Consider the following 17,026-nt stretch of genomic DNA (forward strand, 5'->3'; position numbering starts at 1 on the left):
ATATATATATATATATATAAGCAAAGTTATATTTTGAGGTTGCCAAAGTTGCATGCAAACACACTTTTCACTTGATGCATGCGCGGCTTCAAATAACCGAATAGAGTTGATGCTAACAAGACGACCTGCCTGGAGCGAAAGTATGCAGGCGAGCTGGTTTGGACAGCTCATAATGTAAGACCTTGAGATACGGAGTTATTTTCCTTCTTCGTATGAGCTGCTCTGTTAGCTGTGACATTCCCAAATTCCGCAGCATTATTGGAACGACGCTGTACATTTAGACACGGCGTATCTTAAAGAGCGAAATCTATAAGCTTCAAAGACAAACACACTCGTTACAGCACGAAGCAAAAAATGTGTAAAATAGTTCCGACGTTGTACTTTTAAGATTCCGACGTTGTACTAGCTGTCAGAATGAACAAATCAATCGTGCCCTTAGAAGGAAAGTTTACGGATTTCACCTGCCTTACCGGGTAAAAATAACGGGCTGTGTTTTCTATCGCAGTCAATATAATCGCCGAACCTTTTTTCATCACAAATGTAGAGACGTACTACCTCGGTTGTCACGACCCTATGCGGTTATTCCTCCGTAAAGCGCCGGAACGACGGATCAGATAGGCCCATCTCAAAGGTGTTGCCCTCCCTATGATGCCACGGACATCAGCGCTGAAAACAGTGCCTTGAGGAATCGTGCGGCTCCTGTTAGAGCACAGGACAGGTCACGCGGACGTCGTCCTCAGAATGCAACTGAGGAAGCTCAGCGGATGCTTAATGGTCTCGTGGGTGATTCTGTTCGACGGCTGTGTCGGGTTGCTGCTGGGTGTGTGGACGGAGCTCACGCGGATCACCATCACCGCCAGCGCCACGCTCGACGCGAGGAGCAGCAGCGATACGGGCCAGTGTCGCTGCGAGGGTGTTCAAGACTTCCAGATCAGTCAAAGCAAGCGGAAGTCCATATGTTGCGATAGAAACGGCGTGTTTTATTAATAACAAGATGAACGTCTTGCAATCCTAATTAACGTCTAATCTGCAAACTGTAAAATCACATGGACGCAGTGGTGTAATTTATTTTGCATTATTGCCGCGTTCATGACCGTGTTGGCAGAGCACTTGCCTCCGACATATTTAGAGTACCCGGGATCAAATCCAGTCGTATTTGTTTTCCTTTTCGTTCCTCCTCTGGAAGGTACCAGTTTATTCTCGTTGGGTATGTATACGTTCGGGACTAGAACATGACCGAACACGGAGTCGGTTTTAAACCAGCCATAGCGCGCTATATCGGATCAGTTTTCCGCTAGAGCTTAATCCCGCCGCCTCGCCGACATGATCTTATGGTTGGGATATTGTCGTCATTAGAGCGATTGGACACGGGCCACTACCCGAATGCTTCTCGAGCTATCAGTTATCACGAGCCCAAATCGAGGGCCTACGCAATGCTCGGGTCCAAACTATGAGCCGCATTCAAATATCGACAGTGGGTGGTACTGCGACCGCCCAGCTACGTCATCAAGTTTTGCGAAGGAGAGATTGAATGAAAACGCTCGTTTTCGTCCTTAAAGTTACGCCGCAACAAAGGAGTTTCTTGGCCAATGGCGTTGCGTGCGAGTATCCTCGAGTCCCACTATATACACTCGGCGACCACTTTCCTTGGCAATGCAGTAGAGAGGAGGAGAGCCCGCGCGCAGATTTATTCAGCGCTCCAAATGGGAGAGGGAACGCGTGCCTGTATCAGTGTTGCCATTTTAGTGGTTTTGTCGCTAGAGTTAGCGATTTTCTATACATTTAGCGACGGGCTCTTTTAATTTAGCGGCTAGCGACTTTTTTAGCGACTTTGGTGTTCAACCGTAAACTTATTATTTTGAACAATTTTAGAGATGCTCGCGGGCTAAACCCTTTTACTTCTCTAGCCAAGTTAGCTTTGCATATATGCTCAATTTAGCGGCGCGCTTAAAAAAAAAAAAAAAAGTCAACACTGTCAACACTGCAGACATTATGCTGCAGACCATCTCTCCCGCGCCCACGTACCCACGTGCTCTTCGTCAAACGTTGCTACCGCCAGCCAAGAGCGCAGCCGCTTCGCTAGCCTCGCTGCATCGTTTCGGATTCGAAAGATTCGGTTCGCGTTTCGATGCTGAGATGCCGAAAGTGAAGTACAGCCAGAAATTCAGGGATGAATGGCTGGCAACGAACCGTCGACATCGGCAGATTTAGGTGACTTCAGTGTAGTCACCATCGAGGAAGAACTCTTCTTCTTGACTGTTCCGTTGAACTGTTCTTGAAGAACTTCTTGAAGACAAAGCAGTCATTATTTTCGTGTTAAAATTAACAAGTACCCGTTTCTTATTCGTACTTTCGTACTTACCGCCTAGTCGTTTCCCAAATAAAACATTACAAATAAAAACCTTCCTAGTTGTTTTTCAATGTAAATTTCAAAACAACAGCTTTTTTTTCTGCATAGTTGAAAACGGGGGTTTCGCACTGTTTATTATTAGATTAACATCACCAAATTATTAATTGTTTATCTTTTTGATACGCCTAGCTTCTGTCTGAGACATGGTTCGGGGAATTGTTTGGTAGGAAACTTGTAGAAACAAAGGGTGCCCTTAGAAAGGAAAAATAATAACAGGTACAAGTAATTTTCGCACTTCCAAAAGTAATCAGTCACTCTTGTGACTACTTCCGGATAAATGTATTGAAATTATTACGGTATTAAAAATGATCAGTTACGAGTAATTTTGTTACTCGTAATGAGTGCCGTTCAAGTCTGCTTGCACTTGACAGATAAAGCATGGATGTCCCAGTTAGTCACGAGTGATAACTATTTCGAGTTTTCGGGATCTTTTTTCTTCATATTCGTGGTGTTTTTTTGGGGTAGTTTTGCTTCCATATATTCGGCGTTTTTCGTTGTTTATTTTGGATGTCGGACAAAAAAAAAATCCATGTTTATCGAGGCACATGTTGATGAATGACAACACGGCCACGTAATTCCCCAACCTCAAAGAGAACCACATGCTCGTGATCCAAATACTTGGAAAATGTCCCTGTACCGATAAGACAAGCAAGTGCGTTGCATGTGCGCGAGCCCATGCAACGCACTTGTCGTCACAGAGAGTTAAATGCGGGCTCCGGGTAAAAGGAGAATAAAGACAGGCTTTTAATATACACAAGTGAAAGCTACCTGCTTGTTAGACTAATTAGTCGCCGATCTTTTACACTAGACCCCAACGTGAAGATGAGAAACCGGTCCTTATTCTCCTTTTTCCCGGAGCACACGCATTTAACGCTGTCATCCTAAGCGTGAATGGAGCACTATGACGCCGATTCCGTTGCGTGTGCTCGCGCACGCCGGAGGCTGCTGGCTCGTGGAAAGAACGTGCGCCACGTATTATGGACAATAAAATGTTTAGATCAGAATCCCTTTACAATACAAGTATTTGTTCAAATGTTGCAATAAAAATCGTTAAGAAAGCACGAAGTGTTAAATTAACTGATTTCTTTTTTAGACATGTTGAGCTTGGGTAAATACTGAGTGAATTGAGCAACGAGAACGACAGTGTAACTGCTCCCTTCCTCAATTAAAACTTCCAATACGTTCTCGGCCCCGGTGTTACGCTAATTTTTGTTTTCACAGGAGGTCCCGGCTTAAGGTTGTCGTATAAACAAATCAAATCTAAAGATATCACTAGCAGGTTCACAAATTCTCTTGCCTCCCCCCCCCCCCCCCCCCCTTTCCGTATTACGTTGGCCCTCGACATTTCCGGTGAGTTTGAGACCACTGGCCTAGAGCGTACTGCCCCACAGCCCGGCACGCGCTCGTGCGTCGCCCGAGAAAGCGAGGAAAACACGCACCATACGCACACACTTTCTAAATGGCATCTTCCAGAGGCTTTATTTTAAAGATGTATAGACTGTATAGCTACAGTGATATAGCTAATAAAGATCTTCTGTCAAGTGCCATCTTGAAAGCTGGGCGCAAAAGAGTCAGGTACAAGGCAACCCCGAAGTTTCTGTCGAAGAACCGTGCATCTTAATTCCAAGTTATGAACATTTTCTTCCCTTTTAATTTTTCACCAAAATGGTATAGCTCGGCCCATTTAGTTCGGTCGAATCGCCAGGCTTTACAACCTACAATGTTTTCCTCGTTCATGGTCACATTTGTTTGCATGCATGCACACTGTAATTTTAGAGCTCTTACAGGGCTCACAATCTTGGGTGTGTGGAACTGCGGAAGTATTTTCATTAACACTATCTAACTTGATAATATTAACGCGGCGTTTTTTTATATTCCTTTCCTCGTTTGGTTTGTGCGGCGGGGTGATGTGGCTGTTTATCTGACTTTTTGGAACAGGCGGTGGGCGGCATGAATGTGCGGATTTGGCGGTACGTCCTGTTTCTGTTGATACGAAACTAAGCGCGTGCATGGCGATAGCAAAGTTGGAAGCTTTCAATAAAGTTTAGTTGCCAGTTAGCGCTTGTCCTGTGTGCTTCCTGTCTTTTTGTCCCGTCTCTTTTGCGCTATTTTTAATATGAATATTTATAGACATTTATGAACTCCGTGCAATATTTTTTTTTTTATTTCTGAAAAATATTTCTAATATGATTTAAAGCCATTACAGGCAAAACGTGTAATTAGGTTGTGAAATCTCCACTTTCTGAAGGCAGCTTTCTGGAGCAATGATAAGAAAAACTCACAAAAAATAACAGCACAGTCATTGCAGATATCTCCCCTAAGGACCGAGGTAAGATGAGCTCACATAACTTCAGTCACCCAAGACAGCCCAATGGAGGAACGATTCATTATTTTGAGCGTCTGCTTTCTGGTTCCTTTAAATGGGATCATAATGATTGCACGTATGTCAGTCTGCTCTATGCTTGATCGTCGTATCTTCGCCGAAAAGGTAAAAAAGGTCGCAAAGTGTCGCGAAGCGAAACTGAACTCGAAGCACGCCGCGACGCGCAGCAACAAAGTCGTCAGTCGCGGTTCGCCAACAACAGGCAAGGTAGGCAAGAAAGGCAAGAACTCGTGTGGTAGCTCCGCCTAGGGACAACGAATAAAAGCTTCGGCGCAATATTTTGAATCCTGGTGAGATTCGCAATTCGCCGAACTTTTAAAGATGGCAGGTTCGGAAGTATGATACTTTTCGAACTTTTCAAGGAACAAAAATTAAAGGTTCCAAAAACGTCGAATTCTTAAATTTAGTGACTTTGAAACTTCGTAAATCGTGAATTTCTTAATGCGATAAGTTTGAAATAATCGCATTTTCGAATATAAGAAGTCCGGAAGTTCGAAATGATACAATTTATAAACGCAAAAGTTCGACAAAATCGAAACTTTTTTGCACCTTTCCAACCCCCTGGTTCGACCTTCTAACCTTAGGTTCGAAAAAAGCTCGCGGCATCTCTACGTGTGAGCTTGCTCCCAGGTGTCATTGTTCATATATCTCGTTAAAAGTATTAATTATCACGATTATCTTGGTCATCGCCAGCCTCTGCCATTGATTTTAGCGTTTTTGCGGTCAGCAAGCCACCTGGGAGCGAGCTCATAAACCAGTGTGCACACGACAATAGACGACTTACGAGTTGGCTCTATTTTTAATATATCACTATCTCTGATTTGAGCTCTAAAGAAATAGACATGAGTCTTTTTACGAAACTACGTTCGCGTACCCAGTTTCAGGGTGTACGTTTGGAATTCGAATTTTGCAAGTCGTGCCAAATGTGTTGGTCTTTACGGCGCACCCTGTACATGGTGTCAGAGAAAGTGACTCTGTAATTTCACCGACCGTACAATGCAACGTCAAAACCCTCGTTCCCCCACGAGTGCGGATTATATATTGCCAGAAATCAGTGTTTTGCTGTTTCTGACGATGAGCGACGGCTTCACAAATTCTTTGACACCTCGAACAGGTCCCAAAGTCACGTATTTGTGGCTGAAGATTTCATTTCAGAACACAATAACGACAATACACTCTAGAGACATTGCTTGCAGAAGTAACCGACGTTTTATTCTTTTTTGTTTTTTTATATGGTCGTCAGAAGTATAGAGCCGTCATATTTTATAAATGCATATTTGCATGAATATTTTGCTTGCACTCAATTGCGGCAGTAGCCTCTCACGATTCTGGTAACATTTTGACACGTATGAGAACGCTATGAGGGTAAACCTTCGACTCAATGTGACAGACATCTCAATGTACCGTTATCAAATACAAGTTTTAAACAATAATAAGTTCCACTTTTAACGCCCGAATTCCCGATATGTATCACGGCAAGATTTCTTTTTCTGTATGGTATTGATGGGCACAATATCAGCGAACAAGTTGATCTGGGGCAATCCGCGGATCTTACACAAAACCGTCATGGCTACCAGTCGCATGGAAAATAAATGTACCGCGTTCAGAACGAGCAAGTCTACGAACTACTAGAGTATAATGTCGACACGCTCGCGACAGGGCACCACGAAGTCGTTCAAGCCCCTCTCACGCCCTATGCACGACGGTCTTCGGAGTGAGTGACGAGAGCAGGACGACGTCCTTGAGGATGCTCACGGGGTCCTTGAGACTCTCGCCAACCTTCCGGCTTCGCTGCAGGTTGGGGTTGCTGCTGGGCGTATGCACCGCGCACACCCGGATCAGCAACATCATGAGCACGCCACCCAGTGCGATCAGCACAATCGCGATGTACCAGTATCTCTGCAGGGAGGATAGAGTGAACACGCGTATTAACAATTTGTGCACTCGAAACAAATGTCCGCCTCTTTACACTTTACCGCGACACATTCGAAAAAGTAATCACTGCGACCCGCAGGAGGAAGTTTCGTCGAAACACTATATAGTTCGTTCCGCTGCAAGTCAGAGCGCAGCCGACGAGGCCTATCAGGCAGCTCCAAAAACGCTGCGTCATGGCGCATGTCATCTTTTAGTGCGTACGTTGTCACCAGATGAAGTATTCAAGCGGGGGGCATATACTATATGGCTTTGCTCTTTTATTGTGTGTGTTTGTAGCTGTGCTTCTTTACCCCGTTTCACTTTAAGTTCAACCAAAACCGCCACTGCAATCCGATGGAGCCGCAGTGCCAAACTCGGGAGTAGGTTTCCCTCACTCTGGAAACCCTCAGAATAAGCATAGTGATCCCGCACAGATAAAGGGTATACCAAAAATAAATGAAAGACGTTTACAAATCTCTGTAATGCGAAATTAGAGCGCAGCTCTTGAGGAGGAGGAGGCAAGGGTATACCCGTCCTCCTCCTCCGTATCATCTCTACCTCCTTTCCTCCGCACCATCTCCTCCCTTCCTCCTCTCATCGTCCTCTTCTATCCCTTCCCCCTCCAGTTCAGTTTCACCACTAAATTTAGCCGGGAAAATGACGTCAGATGACTTTGCGCGCCAAGTCACGTATGAACAAATTCAGTTTCTCCGCTAGATTTAGCGAGAAAATTGACGTCGCGTGACCTCAACACCAATTCAAATCTAGCGGAGAAATTGAATTCCCCCGCTCTATTTATCGGGGAATTGAATTGACGCTGAGGTCACGTATCGGGGAATTCAATTGGCGTTGAGGTAACGTTACGTCAATTTTCCCGTTAAATCTAGCGGAGAAAGTGAATTTGTCCGCTATATCTAGCTGAGCAACCGAATTTCCCCGCTAAATTTATCGGGGAATGGAATTGGTTTTGAGGTCACATGACGTCAATTTTCCCGCTATTTAGCGCGGTTACGCCGACGCCGCAAAATACGCAAACAAACCACTAAAAACTGCGCCATAAAAAAAAAAGGCTATTTGCTTTTGTTTTTATTTATCGTCTTCCTCCAATCATGTGGGGCAAGCGCTCGCCCACTGCCCAGCAGTGTTGCAGAATTTCCGCTCCGGAGTTGGAATGATTCCGGAATCATTTCCCGTTTCCGCTACAACGGAATGGAACGAAAATGGGACGGCGGCAGCGTGGCGAGGAATGGAATGGAAATAAGGAGATAGATGTCTTTTTTTTCTTTTGGAATGGAGTGGGAATGAAATGGGGGCTCGGTTCATCTTATACTAGCCCTGTCGATCTTCAGTCGGGGCCTGCGGCCTGTTGGCGCGGCTAATGCGCCGTAAAAGTGTCTCTTTAAATAGCGTCATTGCACCTAACCTGACTGACGGCTCGATATTGTCTTAGCGGTTGCTCGAGCGCCCCCGTATAAGTAAGCAAAAACTGCATACATTTTGACGGACAAGGTGCTGTTCCTGGCGTCGGGAGACGCGACAGAGCTGCAACATTTGTGACCATGCGCGATTAAAGGCACCAGTCATATCGGCCACCGGACAGGGACAGAAACATGCCACCACTTTTTTCGGACGTGAGTCTTCTCATCGGGCGCGCGTGGAAAGCATATGGTAATATATATATATTTTAAATGAGTGCTTTTAATTTTTGCCGCCTGTCGTGAGCTTTTTAAGCTTAATCGCACGATTAATGTCTGCAGTGCCATACCATGTTCCACCAACCGTTTTGTGCGACTACCGTTCGTCTTAGTGGAATCAGCGCTTTGGGGACCCTTTTTGCGTATTTTGCGGTTGTCTATGTGTTTGAAAGCGTCATCTTCATGCCACTTTTTCCAGTACGAGCATGTCAAAAGCCATGTCTTACGTTTAGTAATTAGAGCAATAAAATGGAGCGGTTCAGCCATCCCAAAAATGGGAATGAGCCCGGGTTTCCATTCCTAGGAGTTGAAAAATAATGGACTTATTGGAACGGGGTGGATTTGGAATGGAATTGGGGTGCTTGTTTTGCAACACATGCTTCCCCAGCGCGGTGCCCGCTTCAATTATTCAAGGAAGTCGGGAAAAACGAAAACTTTTAGCCTTTCCACTTTGGTGAAGAAGGAAGACCAGCGAAGCTGTACTATGGTGGGAATCAGACTTGTACGTAATCCGTTACAAGTAACGAAATTACTTGTAATCCCTTACATTTATCAGTAATTTAGTAACGGAATAATTACATATTTTCTAGAGTAATTTTAAAGTAATTCCGTTACATTTTTTACGTAACGGATTCCTTGTAATCCGTTACATTTTTTTTGTCAGAACCACCCCCCCCCCCCCCAATTCTAAATAAAGTTTTTTTTTTTTTTTTTTTCATTTTTGTAAAGTTGAGCGCAGTGACACTGTCACGCGAATCGACCAGCGCAAAGAGAGGCTTGGCACTTTTCAGTTCCGCAAACACTTTTTTTGCAACACCAAGCCCCTGAATCTATCTTTTTTTAGACCCTAACATCAATGTCACAAAGAAAAAAAAAAAAAAGGGGAAGGGGGGGGGGGGGGGCAAGTCATTTCCGCTTTTTTTTAGTTCCTTTGTTTTTTCTTTGCGACCGAAGACGGGGAGAGGAGGACACCAAGTGATTGTGCGCCTCTTCGAGAAGCTCGAGGCGGTAAGTGCACTGAAATTATAATGTCACAACACGAGAGAACGCTCCGTCTACCCTACCCTTTTTGTGAGTCAGCTTTTTGCGAGCACTTATAAAATGGTAATAGTCTTCCTTTCTTCTTCTTCCTGTTTTGCCCCAGCAGGACGCATCTTATCTCAAGCAGACATTTTTACAAATAAAACATAATGGTGGCTGACTAGACTTGATATTCTGGGCTTGAGGAGAGAGTGAAATTCGTGAGTGGGGCCATAGCGCGGCTCACTTAGTACTCTACCCTTTGCTGCCCGTGGCATCAGCGGACGTCTATCTGGAGAACACCGGAGTAAACTGCAGTCGGTCCGTGCTCCGTGCGTTTTTGAACGGCACCAAGAAAAGTACACACGGCAAACGTTCGTTTACATTTCCTTGTTTTAACCGACGCTCTATTTAATTGTTGTTATGACTGTCCTTCTTTTCCTTTTTTTACTTATATTTATATACTGGAAACTTTTTTTTTTATTCACCAACGTCTCAAGTGAGGCTCGAACTGGTTCAGAACCAAGGGAAGAAGAATATCGAGCCAAACCTTATTTATTATTTATTTATCCCCTTACTGTTACAACTATGTTTTGCTGTTAATGACTTCTACAGCTTCGCGATTTAGACAATGGAAACTTTTAGTAGATCGGTCCGATGACTCCGATAATGATATCCCATACTTCTCCGCCGTCTTTGCGTATGCATCATATCGTTATCGGGTACCGTTATCGGAGGTATCGGAGGTATCGGAAGGATCTACTAAATCTCTCGAATAGCATGGCAACGGCTGCAAGGACGAAGCTTTGCTCTACATTCGAGGTAAATAGTACTTCCCTTGCTTCGCTGAAAAAGCTCGACACAGAGCATAAAACATTTGTGAGGCACAATTATGGAGCTGCCATCCAGTGCCTAAGTTCAGAGGGAGTTCAGCGTATCAGTGGACATCTTCAGCAAGAAATAACGCAAAATGTCTAACGAGACTTTCGATAGACAGCTGTTGCTCAAAATACTCAAGGTCAATAAATGAAACAGGTGGCAACGATAAGAACTTGAATAACCTTCTTCCCTTTGTTTCTTACTTGAGGACAATAATGTTAAAAGTAACGACACGAAAGTAACGGATTACTTTTTGGGGTAACGGTCAGTTACTTTCATGGGAGGGTAATTGTAATTGTAATAAATTACAATTTAGCCTCGAGTATTTGTAAATGTAATTCCTTACTATTTTTCAGTAACGTGTACAAGTCTGGTGGGAATGAAGTAATGCCCGGCCGCAAGTCGGCAAGCCAGAGCGGAAAGGCTGGAAGGGTTGCGCCATCTATGAGCGACGGCGACAATCGGACAACCGGCAAACACAACACTCTGGGCAGCTACCACCACCTATGAGCGACGGCGGCGACCAGAGTTTTGTGTTGATATTTCTTTGCGCGAGACACGATCCTGGGGCTGTAATAGTGGCAGTGAGTAGAGGTAGGGGCGTACCACCAGTACGTTTCGGAGTCCCATGTGACCGAAGACGAGGTCATGGAGCAAGGACAAAGGCCCCTGCGTGTCGATGCGGCGGCATTTCCGGAAGACGTCGCAGTAGCCGCGCATGTCGTCACACGCGGCACCGGGCTCCATGCGCCTGCCGCAGAGCTCCTTCATCAGCTCGAACTCGCAAGCCTCCTTACACTCGCTCTGCGGAACTGCGCAGAGAGAAATAGGACACGAACGCTAGTATTATCCTTACCGTTGGTATTCTATGCACGCGCAGAGCACATGGATTTGAGCACTGAAGGAGCACAGCAGCATCAATCAACGAGCCAACTTTCGTGCTTTTCGAAGCGAAGTTCTTTTATCTCGTGGGTGCTTGATTTCGTTTAACAACAATCGCCTCATTGGTAAGCACGCACTGACAAACCTAGGAAATGCCGCATAAAAGAACTGAAACCATTTTCAAATATTCCCCGGCGAAAACACCTTCCGCGTTTTCTTCGTGTTTTTTTTGTTTTTTTTTGTGGGTGTGTGAAATTTATTTAAGTAAAACAAAGTAATAAAACGTTTATTTATTTAAACACATCGTTAAAGTTGTACAAAAATAGTAGTGAGGCATGTTATGTAATATATATATATAATGAAACGTTTACAATTCTCTGTAATGCCGAATTAGAGCGCAGCTCTTGAGGAGGAGGGGGGGAGAGTACGGAGGGGAGGGTCACGTGTGACGTCACGAGGGTAAAATTTTCCGCTAAATATAGGGGGAAATATTTTCCATAAATTAAGCGGGAAAGTTTCTCCGCTAGATTTAGCAGAAAATTTGAGCGGGAAAATTTTACCCTCGTCACGTCAGACGTGACCACGTCTTCGCTAAATTTACCCTTGTGACGTCACGTGTGACTTCACGAGGGTAAAATGTTTTCGCTATGTTTGGCAGAAAATTTTTCCGCTAAAATTAGCGGAAAATTCTTCCGCTAAATCTAGCGAAAACATTTTTTCGCCAAAATTAGCGGAACATTCTTCCCGGGTTGACTGCGTCACGTGTGAAGTAACAAGGGTAAAATTTCCCCGGTAAATTTAGTGAGAAAATATCCCCGCTAAATTTAGCGGAAAATTTTCCGCCAAATTTAGTGGGAACGTTTTGCCCTCGTGATGTCACAGGTGACGTCACGTGTGACGCCATTGGGAGAAACGTCGCATAATGCAACGCGCGGTTACGCCGACGGCGACGCCGCTCAATTTTGAAACGGGCGCCTAAGAGCTGCGCTCTAAAATATAGTACGTATCTATGGATCATGTCAGGATTCACCTAAAAATTGGCTGCCTTAGCTGCATCCCTAAAGTTTTCGGGAATTGGTATCACTATTTCTAACAGGCCATTCTCTCTCGCTCACGCCGCTATTGCAACTTATTACCTCCCTTTTTTTTCTTTTTTTTTAATAACTTTTATTGACTCTGCAAAAAAAAAAAAAAGAAACAGTGCTTTAGCTTTGAGCCTTCTCACAACCGAAAACCACGCGCATTTCAAAGCGTTAGAATGTGGTCTAGCCTCCCCTGGCCTCCCTCGTGCTCTATTTGAGTAGAGCGAATTCAGTCTAATTGACATGCATCACGCTGAAGGTCAAAGGTGCTATCACATTGTCCCGAAAGTAACTGCAGAATTATACACGAACTCAACTCTGTTACGTCAGGACGCGCTGGTGGCCCGTCGAGCGCGCGTCCGGTCTGGGGCTGTGGGCAGAAGTCAGACAGAGAAGCCAGACAAAAACCTGCCTTCTCGACAAAACGCCGCGACTAGGGCTGTACCAAAAGAGACGAGACAGGGTTTGAAGGTCAGTTTTCATGCGCTCGGTTCGTCCGAGAACGTGGATATGTGCCGTGAAAAGGGAGAACCAGACGCCGTCGGACCACGATTGCTTGGGCGGGAAGCAATTTGGGTTGAATTAGCGGATAATTGTGGTTATCAGATTCATTTGTTTTGTTCCAACTTGAACGCGGGAAAAGCGTCAAGTTGAACGGACCACCCGCGGACTACGTTCAGTGCGTCTTCAAGTTCAAACGGCCGCCTGATCGTTCGAACTGCCGTTTGCTCTTTCAAGCCAGTTTCAAGCGACACCCCGTAGACCAAACGTTGGCCCGGTAATTGTGTTAAGAAGTAAGGGCAAGCTTTAAAAGACGTTTAAGTTTGAAGGTTGGTTGGGGTAAGCAGGCTGGGTGTAAACAGTAGGTACACGGAGATGTTGACCATTGTTACCAGCGGCCATCACCGACTTGTTATGCCTGCTTCACTTGGTCCGATTCTGCTTGTGATTTTCAGTATCGACATCGACCACCTCAGTTACGGTCCACGCTTTTGCAGCCCGAGCGAGGTCGCGACCGAAAATTGCGAGCGGAATCTCATGGGAATCAGGCTTTAGCGTCCATTCTGCGGCGTCCATGTGGGATGAATCACCGCATATTACATTATTCACGAGAAGTTTTGCGGTGTAACGAGCCTCGGAAATTTTGCTGAAGCCGCTCTAGTAGTCAGACATTGCCAGGAAGACGTAGAATCAACAATTCCAACTCGAGAAAGAGCACGGGGACTCGCACCGACGCCGACAACATCGCATTCCTATGGTTTGTTTATATGGGCAACGGCGAGCTTCTTGCCCACACTCCATCGCGCATGTGCGGCGCCGGAGGCGTCCGCTAGGGGCGCTCCGGTTTGTTTGTAAACATGAGCGGCTGTATAGGGGATGTATTTCTCGAAAGAGAGGTGCTAAAAGGGTGAAGCCATTTGTGTAAATATCTGGAACACCGGTCCATATCGCATTAAGTGTGTGAAAGAATTCATTGTGCATGCTACCACCGAGCTTCCGTCACGTTCATTTCACATCATCAAAGTTCTTTTTAACAAATGAAGAGTCCCAAATACGCTTAGGCTTCTTGACCACAACCAATCAGTACCTACTGATTGGCCCTACACTTCTAGGAACAGATGATAGTCAATTGTTCTTTTTCTTATTGAAAAACAACAATAAAAACACCATCGAAGCGAAGATGGTGTTGAAAGCGCTCATTCAGGGCGGTAAAGTTTGCTGTTCACCAATACGCAGCCAAGTAAGGTGCGAACAAGCGACGATGTTGCTTTGGCGCTAACGGTCTTGTGTACACACACGCGAGAAAAACAGCGACAAGAGAAGTTCATGACGGAAGCCCTCAGTGCTCCGTCCGCGAATTGCCGTCGTACACATGTTTGCGGGGTTTGGGTAGTTATCACTATGCACCCAACAAAACCTGGAGCGTTCGAAAGCGCACGAGGATGATTCCGGTACCGGGTTCGCTGCAGGCGATGAGGCACATCTCGTCGGGCGTTCTGTAGGAACCGGTGAGGAAGCACTCGTTCAGGTTGTACTTGGCGCAGACGGAGCGCTTGCAGTGGCCGTCCTCGCATATCTGGGTGCCGTGGTTGCACAGCGTGCCATTGGGCTTGGGCGCCGAGGGCGGACAGTCCGAAGTCAGCCCGCTGACTCGAGTCAAGGCTAGGCACGACTCAACGAGGAGTTCACTATTCTCTGGTGTACACCGGTAGACCCAGAAAAGTAGCCCCCCAGCCGCCTTTTTGTTGAAATCTTAGAACACCAAAACGTTCCGAATTGGAGCTGTTTTAAAATACGAACCCAAGTTATACACACACAAAAACAAATGTATCTTTAATTAGAGCTTTATGTTGTTTTCATCCGGAACACTGTAACGACTGAACTGTCTTCTATATTCGCTATGTCAGCTTATTTAGCGACTCTTGTTTCCGCTTCTTTTCTCGGGAACCCCAATCCCTTATCTCGTTCCCTTCTTTAATCGGGACGTTTTGCAAGCCTATTCTGGTCACGCACACGTTCCCTCGAGGATAGGGAATCCCATGGCCGTGTTCCGCTTTCTTTCAAATAAACCACGATTAACGCCGACTTTGTTTCGGGAAACAACCAACATCGGCATAACAAAAAAAAAAAAAAAAGACACCGCAAATGTATTAAAACAAAATCCCGAAAAAAAAAAAAAAAAAAGAAACCGCCCAAATTTGATCAAAAAAAAAAAAAAATAAATAAACCCCAAACACAGATATCTATATTTCTAACTTAACGGGGTTGTCGCAAATCTGGAGAGCTGGTCACGCTATTTTTAATTACACCTTCAGACGTATTAGAAGAAGAAGAAAATAAAAAAAGTGACCCACTTTGATTGTTGCTGTGGTATTATTAAAGGTAAAATGGGGTGACTGATATATAGATTTCTTTAACGGGATGAAAGGATACTCGCAGGTGGCCTCGAAAGAGCAGTCGTCGTCTTCCCGGCACACAAAGGTACTTTTACGAACGGTGCAGTTTTTATTGCAGCAGGCTCCGTTCGAAGGGCTGAAATGAGCCGGCACAACCGTGCATAAATTAGTCTACAACTATACAGTGACTAACAGCAAAAGAAAAAAAAAAAAGGTGGGCGGGGCTTATATACGTTTTTTTTTTATTCGTAACTGGTTCTTCTGCGCTCTAAAGGCCCGTTCACACTCTTGCGACCGAGTACGACTGAGAGAGACGAGATCTCTTACAACTTCTTAAATGTTTCTAGAATGAGGGAACACACTGACATTGTGGCGCCATCTATGCGGTGACCCTAGAACTGCATTTCACAAAAGCGAAGGTTTTGCGGGATTTCCGAGGTCAAATGTGCGTAATACCCATAGAAAGGCTCGTTTATAACATTGACAAAAGCTTTTCGAGTCAAAAAAGAAAGGATATTGCGCGAGAAATAAAAAAAATATGCCGGACCGCCGAGTTTACACTGCTTCCCAATAGATGGCGCCAGTGTGTTCTCTGGTTTAAGAAGTTTTAAGGAACCCAGGTTTAAGAGGTCGCAAGCAGTCGCAAGAGCGTGAACGGGCCCTTATAGGCTATAGTGCTGCAATCTGATTGGCTGCGGGATGATCCTAAAACTGCTTAATACTTTCCACACCCTGCGCTTCCTAGGCTCTGAGTTACTTGTCAGTTACGGTATCGTTTATCCCTTACGGGTGTGTAAACTGGATTCGGCGAAACGAGCACTTCCATTAAAAAATGCACCTTTCAAAGCGAGCTTACCTTGTTCGCCGTGCTCTGAAAAAAATGCCCGTGCGTTAACTTTCCTGCAGAGCACTCGTTGAATCGACCGCTGCCATTCACCCGTGAGGAGCTCGGCGAGTGATGACGCCGGAAATATGCGTAGGCATACAAAGAAAGCCTGCACAATGTCACACCAGGCACGAGGTATCATTCCCACGCCATGCTCGCCGATGGGTGTACATCGTAGACATCATTTTTAGGCCCTATTTCCGGCATCGTCTTTCGCCGAGTTCTTGTTTTGCATTGCAGCGATGGACTCGCCGGGTGCTCTGCGGGAAAATAGACGAAGGGCATTTTTTAGAGTGTTCACTCGTTTGAGACGATGGTCCAACAAATGGTAAAAAGTACACTCATAAGACGGCATGAAGGGTACGTGCGGACGATATTTTACATCATTGCTGAAATTACGTATACAATACTAGTAAGGTAATAACACTTTTTTTCATATTAGAGAAATATTGGTACGATTTTGCCGTAATGTTTGCTAAGGCCACGTTACTTCTAAAACTATTACATCAAACTAACTTTTTTGCGTAATTTTACATCATTATAGTAATGACGATTTTTATTATGAAGGCACTTGTCTCCAGTGTACAGCCCATGCAGGATCATACGGAATAATATGCATTGCTCTAATTCGCCTCCTGATTATATTTGCTCAGTTTTATATAGCGCCTGGTATCTATGCTTATCGACCCTCTCCTTTGACTTAAAGAGGGAATTTTCTTCCCGGCAGAAGAAACAATCGTCTTCTGCCGGGAAGAAAGCCGGTTCTCAGGTTCACATGATTCTATGCGAGGACGACAGTCGACAAAGGGGACAAGGGACAGACGCACACGTCCACTTTGTCGTCCGCCGCCTTGAGGTAGTCACCTGTAACGGTAAACAGCGCGCTTGTGTATTCACCTTGTCATCCCAGTTTCCTTCTCCCCATCCCCTCTCACATTCTTCTCTCGTCCTCGCCCCACGGTAGCGGGTGTTTACGCTG

General features: G+C 45.2%; 1 protein-coding gene across 1 annotated transcript in view; it reads right to left on the reverse strand.

Annotated features, from left to right (window-relative positions):
• Nucleotides 1-5,979: 5,979 nt before the first annotated feature.
• Nucleotides 5,980-17,026, reverse strand: part of LOC8029868 (disintegrin and metalloproteinase domain-containing protein 10) — a 30,870-nt gene continuing 19,823 nt past the window's right edge. The window contains exons 5-8 of the mRNA XM_040221003.2: nucleotides 15,199-15,297; nucleotides 14,221-14,411; nucleotides 10,907-11,112; nucleotides 5,980-6,692 (exon numbers count right to left, since the gene is read on the reverse strand). Of these exons, the coding sequence (XP_040076937.1) occupies nucleotides 6,480-6,692; nucleotides 10,907-11,112; nucleotides 14,221-14,411; nucleotides 15,199-15,297 (709 nt within the window). The 3' untranslated portion in view covers nucleotides 5,980-6,479. The remainder of the gene's footprint in view (nucleotides 6,693-10,906; nucleotides 11,113-14,220; nucleotides 14,412-15,198; nucleotides 15,298-17,026) is intronic.

The sequence above is a fragment of the Ixodes scapularis genome, unplaced genomic scaffold (genome assembly GCF_016920785.2).
Source record: "Ixodes scapularis isolate PalLabHiFi unplaced genomic scaffold, ASM1692078v2 PGA_scaffold0__279_contigs__length_252992795, whole genome shotgun sequence".
NCBI classification, from domain to species: domain Eukaryota; kingdom Metazoa; phylum Arthropoda; class Arachnida; order Ixodida; family Ixodidae; genus Ixodes; species Ixodes scapularis.